The 15,616-nt window shown below is 39.2% G+C and overlaps 1 protein-coding gene across 2 annotated transcripts in view; it reads right to left on the bottom strand.

Annotated features, from left to right (window-relative positions):
- Positions 1-332: 332 nt before the first annotated feature.
- The window catches only part of LOC145463661 (uncharacterized), a 21,537-nt gene continuing 6,253 nt past the window's right edge, over positions 333-15,616 (bottom strand). Inside the window, exons 3-14 of one of the 2 annotated variants that reach the window (XM_081447469.1) lie at positions 14,139-14,249; positions 13,530-13,632; positions 12,222-12,820; positions 10,089-10,271; positions 9,072-9,242; positions 7,908-8,093; positions 7,584-7,751; positions 6,677-6,844; positions 3,801-3,968; positions 2,860-3,143; positions 2,269-2,407; positions 333-1,958 (exon numbers count right to left, since the gene is read on the bottom strand). In XM_081447469.1, the coding sequence (XP_081303595.1) occupies positions 1,603-1,958; positions 2,269-2,407; positions 2,860-3,143; positions 3,801-3,968; positions 6,677-6,844; positions 7,584-7,751; positions 7,908-8,093; positions 9,072-9,242; positions 10,089-10,271; positions 12,222-12,820; positions 13,530-13,632; positions 14,139-14,249 (2,636 nt within the window). In that variant the 3' untranslated portion in view covers positions 333-1,602. Of the gene's footprint in view, positions 1,959-2,268; positions 2,610-2,859; positions 3,144-3,800; positions 3,969-6,676; positions 6,845-7,583; positions 7,752-7,907; positions 8,094-9,071; positions 9,243-10,088; positions 10,272-12,221; positions 12,821-13,529; positions 13,633-14,138; positions 14,250-15,616 lie in introns of those variants that run through there. The other variant, XM_081447539.1, reaches the window with a different exon arrangement.

Here is a 15,616-nt window from a genome sequence, read left to right as displayed (position 1 = left end):
GGTGGGAAGTAGCCTAAAGATCAAAGAAGCCCCTCGTACTGAATGGAAACGACCCTTACTGAACAAACAACTTCACTGTTTTCCATTTCATCATTGATTTTTGTAATACTGTATCCGTTCCACGTCATTTGTAATTCACTAGTGGTGTGTTGCAGTCGCCTTGTAATATATTCACTGATTGATACCCTTATCTCGCTAATTGCAATTAGCTATTTTTCAACAATAACCGGTCATTTTGACTTTGTGTTTAAGGCAATCTCATGCAGGGAAACCTCTTGATTAGCGAAACGTCATCGTTTTCGAAAACTGGCTCCGGTTTCAAAATTGACATAGTCAATCAAACAACCGAACTCACTCAATCGAACCCAATCCGTGCGTGGATTGAGTTCGGCAGTCAAACGAAATCGAGTGACACCGAATTTTTTGTGAGTTCGATTTCCGGACCAGTCGAACAAATCAAACCTAATCGTAATCAGACAACTGAACTAAATCAATTTTATTTGTGCGAGTTCGATTGAGTTTGATTGAGTTCGATTGAAATTCAGCTCGATTGGGTATGAGATACTATGCCTATGGCGGAAGACTAAAACCTTAGGCGGGTGTTTTCAAGTCCTCCGGTTTGAAGGGCGTCTTCGAAAAGCTCCGTTTTCGTGACAGATAAGTGTGGAGGGTAGGCCTAACCGTAGAAATAAAGCTGCGTTTTCAAATTTCACTAAAAACTGCTAAAAATAGTGTGGATATTGATGAAAGACTGCCTGCTATCCAGCCTGGGGACCACCAAAGCTAGCACGTCTTTCCAAAAAGAGGAGAGGAGTAGAGGGGAAACGACATGACAACATAGTGAAGCGTGAGCACTTGCAATTGGTTAGTTATGCAACGAGCACGATAGATAAAATACACAGAACACTTTATGAAAAAATGACCTTTACACATATGGCTCAAAATTCTCAACTGTAGCTCTGTGATCCGTACGTTTAGGTTCTCTGTGTTGGAAAGAAGTCACAAACGAGGCTGATTATAATATACCATTAAGATTGCATGGCGCTGGAAATCATTCAAAAAGCAAGCATCCCCCTAGGATGCTACAACTGTTCGTCGATCTTTTGAGGGAGGGAGAAGGGAGGGGAATGTTTGCTGTACCTTGCCATGGCAACCGCTCTCGAAAATACTCATTGGCCAATTTTTCTCCTTTTTAGATATCATTCTCCTTTTAATTTTCTTGTTTAAGTTGTCGCGATCGTTTCTTCGTTAACATGTTTATACATAGTGATAAAAGAGTTTACCAATCCTTATATTTTGCCATCAAGGTGTCCTGTCGTTAGCCTGGGCACAGCGATTCTGTTACAACATATTTATCAAGAGCAGAAATCAACATTGTTCAGTGGCTGTTTATCAGTCTTTGATAAGATACAAATGTGCCAAGTTTTTCTACATTTTAGATATAATTATTGGTTGTAATACCTTTATCTTTAATGTTGTCGCTATCGTGTTTTCGCTAACATGTCTATACACAGTGACAACAGACTTCATAAATCTGTACATTTTGCCATCGAGTAGTCCTGCCGTTAGCCTGGGCACAGTGGCATTAATACAAATTATTTATCATGAGCAAAAATCTGATATTTTGACGATACGAATCTTGTTAAAATCACTCTTCCAAATTTCATCGTTACTTTTTATGGTACAAACTGAGTTTGCTATTCGTTCTATTTTGCCCTCTCTAATTTGGCCTGGTGAAGTTACATCCTCTCCAAGGACTAAGGTTCCAATAGCTAAGTCATAGACGCTTGGTTTCTCATCTAGAATCATGTGTTCCCTATTCATTATCATGCTCCTTTTTTTCCCGGGAAGAAAGACTTCCAGACGGTTATTCTCCACATCGATGTATTCTCCTACAAATCTAGGCTGATATCTACCGTTTTCCTTGATAAGAACAGCAGAGCCTCGCATGATACAAACTACGAAAAGTAAGACATGCAATGAGCCTAGTTGATCCGAGCGTCAAGGCTTGACTTGTTAGAAAAAAAGTTAAATAGTTTGTAAGGAAGGATTGCTTACCCAGGAGAGGAGTTATGTATGTAACAGTGTGTACTCTCAAAATATCTCAAATGTGAAAGCGAGTAGTCTTCCGATGTTGAAATTTCCACAACATCTCCTAATTGCTTTGTCGCACTTCCATCAAAGTTGGTAAAGCGATCGTAGGATAAAGAAGGCCTCAGGGTCATATATACAAGTCTTTGTCTTCGTCAATAGATTATAGACTCTTACCTTTGGGAATTCCACAGCCATAGACTTCGGCTCTTAGACAAATCGATTCCTTTATATTTTTTAACACTCTGATTCGTACAGACTGAGTAATAAAAGGATGTATTGGTTTTATTTGTTCCTCGTCTTCATTATAAGGTGGCTGTCAGATAAAACCAAATACAAATATTAGAAGTGAAAATTCTGTTCTCTGCAATGTCTCTAAAATGGATTGATTTTACAAAGATAAACAACTTGCAGCATTCGATTACAACTAACATTAACTCCATTTCTCTTCACTACTCCCTGCCTCTCCCTTTTCCTTCCTTCTTCTCTCTCTGTTGACGAATACGATACGCCAGGTCCTATATTGTAATAAAGTTGATTTGTTATATGCTATTCTCATTTATCGTGTTTATTTAACTATTGTATAGAGCACGAGTTTGCGTTTAAGACTAGTGACTAAGCAACGCTGTTTAGACGTGTAAAAGTTCGAAAAATCGAGCATGTTTGGTCGTGTTTTTTTTATTCGCTTTTTTCTCGTTTATATTTATGTCGTTCTCATTTAAGAATTATGTAGTTTCTGTTTTCTACAAATGATAAAGCAAATTATGCCTCTTCATAATGGAAATTCCACCACTGTTTGAAAATATGGCCTTTCAAGATTATACCTTTGATCTTGTATTCGCTTTTGAGATGAATTCTTGCTCCAGTAATCTTGTACTTTTTTGGTAAGTAAATCTGAATAAAATCAGCATATCCCTCCTCTGAGCACCAATAGTTGCCTCCACCAAGTTGGCCATGGTGAGCTGTATGTTTACCTCTATGACTGGAAGCTTTGATGAATGCATCTGGGATCTTTCTACTTTCCATTCCAAGAGGAAGCCCTGTGCCACAATCTTAAATATTGAAATAACGCTAACATGAGCTTCTAAAACTCCAGCAGCGAGACATTCTACATCTAGATAGAACTGATGGCAGAATCAAAGCCAAATTAATTACGCAGGCGCACGAAATCTAACAGATAAATCAGAGGACACATTACTGTACTCAGGCCGCGAGAAACTGATTAACTTGCTGTGATAGGCTAAAGAAAGAGTTTATATCGAATCATCCACTTGTAGAGCTCCGCCAGGACAAAGTCAAAAGAAACACATACATAAACATACAAAAAGATATAGACGGGAAAACGTAAAGAAGGACGTGCAGTGGATCACTGAATGCAAGTGCACGAATTCTGATAATTATCAATGGACTGGCTACCAAACGGTTTAAATACTTTTAAAAGCGCATATTCTTTCCTAGAATTTTGGAACAGTTTTCTTTCGCGTGAAATTAGACCAAAAATGTCTGCCTTGCAATGTTAGCTCTAACTTGGAATTCTAACTCAAACTCCAGATCAAAATTGTATAAGGTGCGCTATTGAGCAGGGAGTAACGGAGCACTGGGTCTGGACGCCTTTTATGACCAGGTTCTTAAGTAAATAAATTCAAAAGAAGTTCATATATTGGAGGGAAAAGGAAAGTATATTTAGTTATCATTGGTTAATCAGTTACCTCGGCATGTTGGCAATGCTTGGTTCCACTGTCCATTGTTGCATTTTGCCTGAGAGGAACCTTGTAACAAACGATCTCCCAAACATTCAAACTCGACAACTGAGGTATGTCTAAAAACTCTTCCGATGGTTTGTCCATTTTTTGGATGACCGGGATCAGGGCAGGATGCTGTGAAACATGAAAATTAACCAGAGTACGAAAAGACTATTACGTGTATATAAAAGAGCATCAGAATAAACTTACTTAGATTAAAAGCACAATCGTTCACAATTTGAAAAACATGCTGATCAAAATACGGTTGTCATGGTTATATCAAGTTCCTTGAACAAATACATGCCATCCCAAATAGCATACAGACAAATTTCAGATGAAACAAGGGCTATTCTCTTAGAAACGCTGACTTCGATCTGTCTCGTTTCTCTTCAGTTCGTTATGGAAAACACTCCATTAGATACCTTGGTCCTTACCTCTGGTCAAAACTGAGCGCAATTGACAAAAATAGACTGACCATCGGTAACTTTAGAAAGAATATTAGAGACTAAGACCTCAATGCTCTAATCGAGGATGCGTGTTCAAACTGTCTTATATGCACTTCTTAATTCTTGAACTACTCACTTAAACATCAATTTTTATTTCTCTCTTGTATTATATTGTATTTGTAATTTTAGAAACAGTTTTTAAATTATTTATCCTTATTTATTCATCCTAATCTTCAGTATAGCAAATTATCGCATTTTTTTTTAATTGTATAATGTAAATTTTAATATATTGTAAAGTAGTCTAATGTACCCAATTAATTCTTAATTTCGTATTCTTAACTGTACATTTTAAATCTTAAGCCATTGTAACGTAGTAGTGTCCCCAATTAGCTTCTGTAAGCTAAATACCTACCCTGACACTTAAATAAAGTTATTATTATTATGTTTTCAATTAAATATCGACAAAATCGTAAATGGTTAAATTCAGCAAAGGGCAGTCCACCCTTGGACTGATTTCTGGGATGAGAGGGGTTAAAAGAAATTGCACAGTTGAGATTGTACTTGTAACGAAAGATTAACCTGAGCACTTCGGTATTTCTCCATTCCACTTCTTGCTTTTGAGACAAGTAAGTTTGCCGCTTCCCACCATGGTGTAGTTTTCACTGCACTTAGTCCGCACGAATCCGCCGACAGCAAAGCGAAACGTAATTGTAAGGAAAAGCATGTATGGTAGGCTTCGCAAAAAAGGCATCCATAAACTTAGACCACTCTATCTATGGGTTTACCAGCGCAATAAACTCACGCGGAATATTGGGAGAACACAAGAAAGCTTGTCACGAGCTGTTTGGCGATTGATTTACAAACTTTTTCGTGTTAAAAGGCTTCTCCTTCAAGCTAATTCATAATTCTCGTTACATCTAAAGGTTGCTGATTTAACAGGTCTGAAATCATCACCGCCTGTAATTCCATTGTCTGGGGCTACGGGATCTGAACATTGAGGTAAGGGTAGACGAGAAAGTCTAGACTGTTCACAGCTTCTCTATTTACGCACGCGGAAGAATAAGCGAGAGATGCGAGCGCAAATCAAGCGGGAGTGGGGTTGGGGTTTGCGGACGAAGCGAGCAAGAAGAATAGAAAGACTGTAGACATCTTTAGAAAAAAGTGGACTTATTAGGCTCCTCCCCCATCATCGCCTTGCTACTAACAGCTCCAACCCTTGACAAATTAATTAAATCGGACCAATAAAATTTGAGCGGTAAATTTCATGTCTAATTGATTACAAGTATCAGTTTGCAAACAACAACACGTACTTGCATTTGGGTGTTAAGAATGTCGTCTCAGACGACTTCGTCAACTGCGGCTCCAAAAAAAAAAAACAACGACAACAACAAAAAAAACGCTGCTGAAAGAGGGAGAAAGCCGAAATCATGCGGGCTTTCTGATTTTTGTAGGATATGCGCTTGTGCTTTTGCTGTTCACTTGGGGAATCTTGGCAAGACGTCTCGCATATCTGCGGAAAATTTATTCCGAAGGTGTTACACGGTGTGACACTCTTCAACTACAATGAGCGTGACACAATTGTTTAACGAGGAATCTTCGTTCTATAACATGTTTTGGAATTTCAAGTGCATCAACAAAGTCTTCCGCTGTCTTCCGAAAACAGGCCTGTACATGTATTTCACTTCTCCAATCAGCAGAAGCACGTCGTCCTTTGTTGACAAAACGATGGAAGGAATCCTCTTCCATCTCTTCTATTTGTTCTTTTAAAATCTCATGATGCTTTTGGTTGGCGAAACAATGAGAACGACAACATTCGCACCATTTGCATTTCTTTTGCGGTTGCGTAGAGTTGGTTCATTAGACTTTCCTCAAACCTCCATTACGAATCAAGACGCGTGTCAGTGATGACAACTGCTGCAAGCCGCAAAACGCGCCTGGACTTAATCATGATCGGCTGTTGTCAAGGTGATGACACTTTTGTCACCTTTCAACTAATGGGAATTGTCCTTTTCTGGAGAAAAGGGGAATTCACTCTTTTCCAAAGATGTCTACAGCCCCTCTACTCTTCTCGGTCTCCTCTCCCTACCCGATCAAGTCTTCCGTTTTGCGCTGGAGTCCAGTTCTCTCGCGATTCTATCTGCGCGTTCAACGATCGAATGAAAATAACAGAAAACAGAGGGCTGTGAACAGTCTAAAAAGTCAAACCAGTTCAATGTCGAAGTCGTGTTAAGTTCAATGTGCTAATTTTACCTTTTTTTCCTTTTTGTTCAGGTCCCGGAACTTTGTACCCATTGCTTTTTTGAGTTTAATGTCGTCGACCAGATGTGATTACTTTAGTTTTCGTTTCACTTTAATTAGAAAGCCTATTAACACGGTCAAATAGAAAATAAAACTAACCTTTACAACTTGGTGTTTCATTGCTCCAGCGACCGTCTGAGCACGTTATTGTTCGCACACCCTCCATACGGTAATCTCTAGGACACGTGAACATAACTGTTTTGTCATGACGAAAGTCATCACCAACCCTGTTTCCTTGATAGGGAAGGCCAGGGTCTGGGCAAGGCTCTGTTCAAACAGAAGGGTTAATCCAAGCCAGTCTTAACTTATACCAACGGTAACAACTGCAATGTAACTAGGCACTAACACCCAATTACCAACTGATCTCAAGTTCAAGGGGATCTTGATTTGGGGTTTTTACTTCTTGCAACCTGAAATTTTGACGTTAAATTTTTGCTGAATATTAACCACGAGGGCCTCCTGGGGAATATTGGTCCCAGGTCGTAGCAGTACGGACCGAGCGCAATGAGCTCCGTACAAAAAGGACCGAGGGCGTATATTTCCAAGCACGGCTCGAGCTAGGTTAGCAGGAAGCTTTTTATATGGCAAACGCACAAAAAAACATGATCTGTGACCGTTTCTGGTCCAGAAAGGACTAACCAGAGCTCTCGGATTTACCTCTAGTCTACTTTGCCATATGGTAATTTACTTTCCAACACCGTACCGTCCATAAATTGAAGATTCCGTATTTTTGACTTCTAGATAAATAAGCAATTCTCAGTGAAAAAAATAAATGTGTTTCCCCATGTTACGATCTCCGTTTGCTGACGTCTCTGAGTTGGTTCGAAAAGTGCAGCTAACTTTTGATGAAAAAGTTTAAGTCTGGGATGTTAATGGGAGCAAACTTTAACAAACAAATAAACAAACAAAAGCTACGAAATAAGCGACAAAAAACAATCAGACTTATCCAAATCACTGCCTTTTTCTTACTCGGAATTCATTTCATCAAAATTGTTCTCTTGCAAACCTTTACACAATGGTAGACTGTCATTCCATTTCCCCCCTATGCATCTAAGTTTTGATGGTCCGACCAAGGTGTAGTCAGCTCGGCACTTTATTTCAACCTCACCACCTTCCCTCAGGGTAGCGTGTGTGATAATACCATTCTTTATTGAGGCAATGACGGGGCAGGAAGCTATAATTAATAATACCAGGAGAAAAATTTCAATCTGTAAACATGTTGTATATACACAGGTAGTCATGAATGCCATTGGTAGTCAGTTCATTTCTTAAATGGCTATTGTTTTTTTTTTTGCACAAAGTAGAGATTTCAATCTCCATTAAAACGTACCAATGCAACTGAATTCCCTCTTAAGCCACATAGTCTGGTTACAAACCATGATTGGCGACCCCTTTAGGTAATATCCATCGCGACAGGCCAGAAAAACGTGAGTCCCATGAGTGTAGTTGACTTGAGTTGTTGGAGGATAAATGATGTACGAGTTTCTCGGAATGGTAGGTTTCGAGCATAGTGTTGCTGGAGATGGAAAGAGACAAAAAGAAGTATAGCACTATTTATTCAGTTAGCTAATACCTATAAGTTCTATGGATAGCTATTGCAGTTTATGTTATTTCGATCTGAAAGTTTTCCAATGGACAAATTGAAAACACGTGCACTGAAACGCCGCAAAACTGTAGAGCTCCCTTAGGAGAACAAGAGACATTAGCTCCCTAGGGAGACAACACCTTGAATCATCGACTTGCACATGACGAAAATATGGGTCTCCACACCATGGTGAAACAGCTTACGAGCGCAAAGCTAAACTTTTAGTTATTGCTTTGTATATACTGAGAAGCCGTCAGTTTAGGTTCTGCCCGAGGAAAGAAATAACGTCTTCTGAAAACAAAACTCACTGCTTGCCTTGGGACGAATCATATAGTGCTTATTCCTCCCCACCTTGAAATGAAAATCTAGAAGGGTCCCCATGCGAATACGTCTCAAAACTGGAAACCTTTTTTTAAAATTTTTGTTTCCCTATAGTATTCAAATTGGCAGCAAAGCAAAACGAACCTTTAAGATCAACAACACAACTGGGGCTCTCTGATGGTTTGGTTGCTCAGTTCAGATATATGAATTTAATATATATTTTCTCATATGGTTGTCACATTTCGATAATAATAAAAAAGGGTTTTACCAGCCATTTTTTAATTATAAGCACTTGTAACTAAAATTAAAGGTGTTTTACCGGTTAAATGGTCGTTATGGCAAATTTTATGCCTCGAAGATGTCACAACTCGTTTCACTGTAATTGGGCGCATTTTTGTGATACCAATATTGTAACATCTCTTGATAAAGTGTGGTAGTATTGATCTGTCAAAGTATGACTGCTGGGAAGTGCTATCATGCATATAATGGAGAATAAAGCCAAGTGTTAAGTAGCATTTATCGCCAACCAAGTTCGACACCTTGGAAGATTTTGATAAATGCTATACTCCGTAGTGACAATCAACTTACTCTCACAAAACGGCAGCTTCCCGTTCCACCTTCCATCAATGCATTCCAGCCTTGATCTACCGACCAATCGAAAATTTTCATTACAGCGAAATTCCACGGAAGCCTGGTCAATACTACTGCTAGTGTCAATAACTCGACCATTCGAAATTTGACGTAGAGCTGGGCAAAACCCTGCAAAAGAATGAAACATCATCAAAATGACAATAAAAAGGTGAAATGTATGAAATATAGATTTGTACTACACTTGAAGTGCGGGGAAAAGATATATCACAGAAGTTCCCATCGTTCTAATATACGAGGTTGAAAAATAATCACTTGCCTCTCTTCGTCGCCTCTGGGAAAAATTACGAACTTCGAAATCGGCCAGCTTCAAATTGGTTACTGCACCGGCATCGAGTACTGCATTTTTTTTTTTTAGGCAACTGCTTAAGCTTTATTCGTAACGCCCTAAGTTTAACAGCGAAAATACTTGAAAAAATAAGAATTGGACTAAAAGTAAATAGAAAATGCCCTATTCCTACATACCTAAGTAAGGGGTGTGGCTAATTCAACTAGAAGGGGTAAAGTATTGAAATGATTGTGGCTAAATGATATAGATCTTTAAATTGATGGGCTAAGCTAAGACGACGAAAGGTATGGTGCGTGTAATAATTAACACTTAATGATTGGTCTCGAGGGGAATAGTGAATTTGTTTCCCGAGAATCTCAATGTTTCCCGAGACTTCGTCTCGGGAAACATTGAGAAACATTGGGAAACATTGTCGTAAGAGCATCAGTGACACACTCGACTGTCGCCTCGTGTGCCACTTTTTGTTCTCACCACATTTTGACGTCATCTGTGATCTATAACTGAACAGAGGCTCGGCAACATGGAATCTATTTATTAAGTGGATAGCCAACTTGGCGCGCCTCGTTGGCTGTCTATCATCTCATATCCAATGAGCGCGAGTGGAATAATTGTCAAATAAAACATTTTCAATAACACAGTTGGAAAGAACGCTGAGCATACAATCATACCCACACATCTGAATTGCCGTTGTGTCCAGCTGCTTCCAAGGCATTTTATTATAGGTTTTCCAACCAGATAAAAACCCTGTTTACAAGCAAACAGCACCACGCTGCCTTTTTCGTACTTTTCTTGCTTCGGTGGATGAATTATGGTTGAGCCACGAGGAACGGCGGGTGGACCACATGTAGAACCTTCAGAAGAAGACGAATATTAGTTACACTTTACGAAAAAGAATAAATAACAGGCAATATAAAGTTGGGGAACTGTAGTTGCTACCAAAATAACTACAAAACTAGTGATTTATCGATTTTCAAGTGAAGAAAAACAGAGGATTATGTAATCGTTGGATGGTGTCCTTCAGTAGCATTTTAAATGAAAGTGGTAAAAGTTCAATTGAGGCCTTACACTACTGTAAAATGATATTAAAATCGTTTAAAAACTCCAAGCTTTCGCCGATCTACGGCATCATCAGGGATAAGAAAAAAATTTCCGCGTAAGGCTTATATACAGATGTAAATTAAAAACGTGTGAAGAGCGAAAGAATGTTGGGGGTAAAATGCATGAGATAAATAATAAGATACAAATATGAATAAAAACGAATGATATGATCTAATGAGCGAGTGTCGAATAAAAGGTCCGCGAATTCGCTACATTCCTCTCGGGAGTTGAGGGCAGGTTTGTAGTTTCGTATGTAAAACGTTTCCAACAGTCGTAGATTTGCGGGGTCGTTTTCTAGTACAATGGTCTTGATTTCGATGCCTTTGTGGACTTTGCTTTGGCACTTTGAAATGTGTGTCTTCACGGAGGAGTTGTCATTGTTCAGGTGTTCTCTTACACGATCTATAAACGATTTTAATATCATTTTACAGTAGTGTAAGGTCTCAATTGAACTTTTACCACTTTCAGAGGATTACGTGTTCATACTAATATAAATGGCGTACTTAAACCAGTCATTGTTTTTTAACCATTGTCTTTTAACTGTAGTCGATTCAGCCAGGATCTGGAATTTTAGAAGATGTATTACTACTCTAAGAAGAACTTCTGACGACTGGCATTCTGCCACATCACACCATCTCTTCCTGCCCCCAAGAGGCTGTGTAGCGATACGAAATGAAAGGGTTTTGAGAATAGGAAAAAAATAAAATACAAAAATGTAACCTTTATTTTACCCTGGACAATGTTTATAGTACAAGTGCTAATGGGGCCGAGCAAACAACTGAAACAAATAATTCAAATGGAACATAACATTGTTAAGAATCCCAACTTGCCGGAGGCAAACCAGTTGGCTATTTACAAGCGTGGCCGAGGATTTGAACCCGGGGCTAAGCAGCAACAAATCCAGGTAGAGGCCAGAGCGGGACTCAAACCCGGGTCGACCGCTGGAGTGCGAGTCCTGACCACTCGGCCACACTGCCTCCTTTGCCTTCAACGTTTGCGTCGTGCAAACGTTGGGTTGGCGATTAGTACGAGCGCAGTTCTGGTATCGAATTCCTAACAATAAAAATGTAAACAACGAGGGTATCAGTATTATAAGCTTGGTACGATTTAACTGACTGTGCGAGAGCTGACATAATGATGACGGCCTTTGGAAGATGATTGAGTGTCAGGCCGTTAACGGGTACGAAGGTACTGTATAAAACATGTGGGATTAATCTTTGTGAATGAAATGATTGTCTGATATTTTTACATATAATTTTTATGCTTAACTGTATTGGTTGACGACACCATTGACTTCTGTTTAAATTTTTCCTTAAAACATCACACGCCAGGTATCTCTCATTTGACTCGTTTCCTTTGTAAACTCGTATCTTGGGATACTGCCGAAACTGAACTTATATAGTATGTACATGTCCTATTGTCAATAACAATATATATAATTTACAGCTTTTAGCATATTATGGTTTGGATGCAGGAGCCCTGTTTGGGTGTCATATTTTTATAGAGCCTCTAGGTCCACAAAATTGAGGAATAGATTAGTCAGGAAATCGAAGTCAAAGGATAGGAAAATTGAAAGTTTGAAAGTTTAAGAAAGAAAAAAAAAATGAATAAAACATGGTCAAAAGTGTAGAGATTCCAAGACCAGTGATTCGTGTTCAAGTAAAACCCTATTTAAAAAGTAATTTCTAAAATATAGTACTCACTGTCTTCTGTTTCCATAGTTTCCTTAATCCAGTCAAGGAACGGATGCACTCTGGTGTAGTATCCATACTGATCTTTTTGTGCGCAGCCATTTCCCCAGCTGACAACTCCAATCACGACCCATTTAGAATTCCTGAGTTCTCGAACAAAAGCTCCCCCACTATCTCCGTGACAGGAGTCGCTATCGTTTTTTCCGTCCCCAGCGCAAAATGCTGTCGTTGAGTTGAATTGAATTACCGATTTATTTATGCAAAGCTGGTCGCTTCTAATTGTGAAGGTGGCATGACGAAGAACCTTCGACACGTCATTAAGGCTCCCTCGCTCATCACGTTTTAACGGTCTTGTCACTCCCCATCCTGCCACTGTACCTCTTTCGTTAGGAATTGCCAGATCTCCTTCATTCCTTTCTGGGAGACATACTGTTCGAACAAAGTCACCAAGTTCCACATCCTGGCTAAGTTTGACAAGAGCTAAATCACCATCAAAATGCGGCGAACCCTTCTGTTTAAATCTTGGGTGCACAAAAATCTGTTCCGGAGAAATATCCTGTTGGGAAGTTTCATTAACAGACAGGTTGTGATCACCAGCTTTAATTTGGTAACTGAAAAACATAACAGTATCAAAAGTGTTTACTAGTTAATATGAGCAATATGTGCCCATGCATAGCTCATGTGCGCTTTGTGGTTTGCAGTTATTTCTACAGTATTGGATAGTTGTAATGCTAGTTTAGAACTACTATTATTTTAATTAACAGCCATAGTGCTATACTTAAAGGGAAATTATTACAGTTGCTTTACCATAAATAATAGCGGCTTCGGCGGCCCGAAGGTTCTACTCCTATGGTTATGGTGCTCCGTTTGTCACTGGTGATGCATAATGTTATCAGGAATGTAAAGAACATTTAAATGAGCTGAAATGCAAATTTTTAGGTTTATATCCTCGAAAAGAGGAATTCTTATGGATGTGTTAAAAAAATTAGCAGGATTTGCAAGGGAAGAGGCAAGTTTTCAAAGGGCGTTAAAATCTTCGTCTTTCGGTTTAAAATTCTGGAATTTTCCATTTTTTCTAATATTTAACCCCTCGTTATATCTCTCATAGTTATATGCCGGCAACTTCATTTCGTAGTGATTAATAACGGAAAAGGTTTCTGGAGGGCAAAGGTTCCTCGCTTCCGTACAAAACCTTCTAATTTTTGCAATATTCAACTGAGTCGTCATTAAATCTCAATCTTACATGGCACTGGTGTGAAATAGCTAAAGATTTAGAAACTATCGATCACCTGACCAAATGCTGCAAAAATAAACACTTACAGATCTGTGTTACTCATAAAAGATCCACCATGATAGAAACAGTGAGCTGCTGTCAGTACCCAGCGACGAGATATAAGGGCACCACCGCAACGAAAGTTAGGGACTGAAAAAAGATAAAAGAAACAAAAAAGGAAAGAGGGAGGTGGATGTATCAAAGATTCACATATAATTATTGTCATCCTCTCACTTATTTCACAAAGGTAAGAGGTCTGTAAAGTTCATCCAAGTCCTAGGAGGCAGCGTGGCCGAGTACTCAGCGTGTCGGGCTCGCAATCCAGCGGTCCCTGGTTCGAGTCCCGCTCTGACCACTACCTGGATTTGTTTCTCGGTAGCCCCGAGTTCAAATCCTCGGTCTCGCTTGTAAATAGCCAACTGGTTTGCCTCCGGCCAGTTGGCATTCTTAAAATGTTATGTTCAATTTGAATTATTTGTTTCAGTTGTTTGCTCGGCCCCTCTAGCCCTTGTGCTATAAACATTGCCAAGAGAAAATGAGGGTAAACAAATATTATATATATTATATATTCAGCTAGGATGATTTCTTTCTCTCCAATCCCTCACCCTCCTTCACGATTCATGGGCCAGGTAAGAAAAAAAAAAATGGCTATTTACCTTTGTATATTGCAATCTGCCAAGGCCACCATCCTCTTTGGGAAATTTGACCGTTAACTATCCGAACTCTAAAATTTGCTGAGCTCTGTCCACAGGAAGTTGTCTCTATCACTGATAAAAAATGCAGTTAACCCCCAAAAAACTAGACGCTTTGCTGCGTGTACCCAGGCAGTCGTTATACCGAGAAGCACTAGCTATATTGCAATTGAGCTAAATGTTCTGCATTTGAAGTCGCACGAAATGCAATCGAATCGATGTGCTCAAACTATTCTGCCTTTGATTGCATTTCTTGAAATCGATTAATAGCTTATCACTCCTTTGCAGGCCTTTAGGACGTGAAATGAGCAAGGTCTTTATATCAGCCTACAAACGTTTCAGTCTATTTTCCTTAGCCTTTGTCGTTGTTGTTGTTTTTGTTTTGCGTTTCTCAAGCAATAGAGACATTTTGAATATCAGAGTTATGACGGTGCGTGGCATAGAGCTACGAACGCGCTTGTCGAAAAACGTATACTTATCTCGTGATTTATAGCCCATTCAGCGGTTAAAGTATTAGGAAGTTAAAGTATTATGTAAATGCTTGTTTGTTCAGTACAGTTAATCAGTCGCCTAGATAGCCAAAGTAAGTTCCAGATGTTTACACTATTTTCCGGCCGCAATGTTGGTATACTGCGGAGGTACACCAACATGGCGGCTCCAAACTGGGCTCTGTAAATTTGTATAAAATATTTCGACGAATATCTGAGGTTTGGGAAAAAGCACAGACTTAAAAATTAGAGTAGGGTCATCTTTATTAATCTGCTATAACATCACAATTTCTTGACTTATCCACTAAATGGTTTTCGGGAATAATTTTTTTATTGCGTCAGGATTGCGTGACAGTGTAAACCAAGAATTGTTTTGCTGGGGTCAGCACACATTAGTTTCTTTCAGCTAAATGTTCAATAATTCGCTACATGGGTTTCACTCTCGTAAAGACACATAACTCTGTTACAAGGAAATAATGAGAGAATATCGTTTAGTTCGAGATTTTAACTTTATAGTATTATATTTTTCGAAGTTTCTCAGAGCATTTTTAATTTGACGTTCTTGAGTTCGTACTGGGGTTCTACTTGGTTCACGATCACGTCTAAAAATACGACGACGCTTCTGAAGATACTTTTTATCAAGTTGAAGAGTTGATAGCTCCGGTTGATAGCTCCTTTGGTATAACATGATTTTTGATAAATTCACTCAAAATGTTCGTTCATAAATTGATCTCTCGTAGGCTTGCAGACCGACCCGTTCCGAAAACGCTTAACGTCCTTTAGTGTTGGTCTACCAGGAAAGGTGTGTTCGTTTGTATGTGATTTCATCGCCCTAGAAATCATGGAATCCGTGCTAACTTTTCACGACGACAACTTTTGTAAATTCTATGTGCTGTACGCATGCACAGGTGACGCATGCGCTTTAGAGACCAGATGGCGATTTGTGACTGAACG

Source organism: Orbicella franksi, chromosome 1, assembly GCF_964199315.1.
Source record: "Orbicella franksi chromosome 1, jaOrbFran1.1, whole genome shotgun sequence".
Lineage (NCBI taxonomy): Eukaryota > Metazoa > Cnidaria > Anthozoa > Scleractinia > Merulinidae > Orbicella > Orbicella franksi.
The sequence above is the reverse complement of the archived record's forward strand: the minus strand, read 5'-3'. Positions and strand labels throughout refer to the sequence as shown.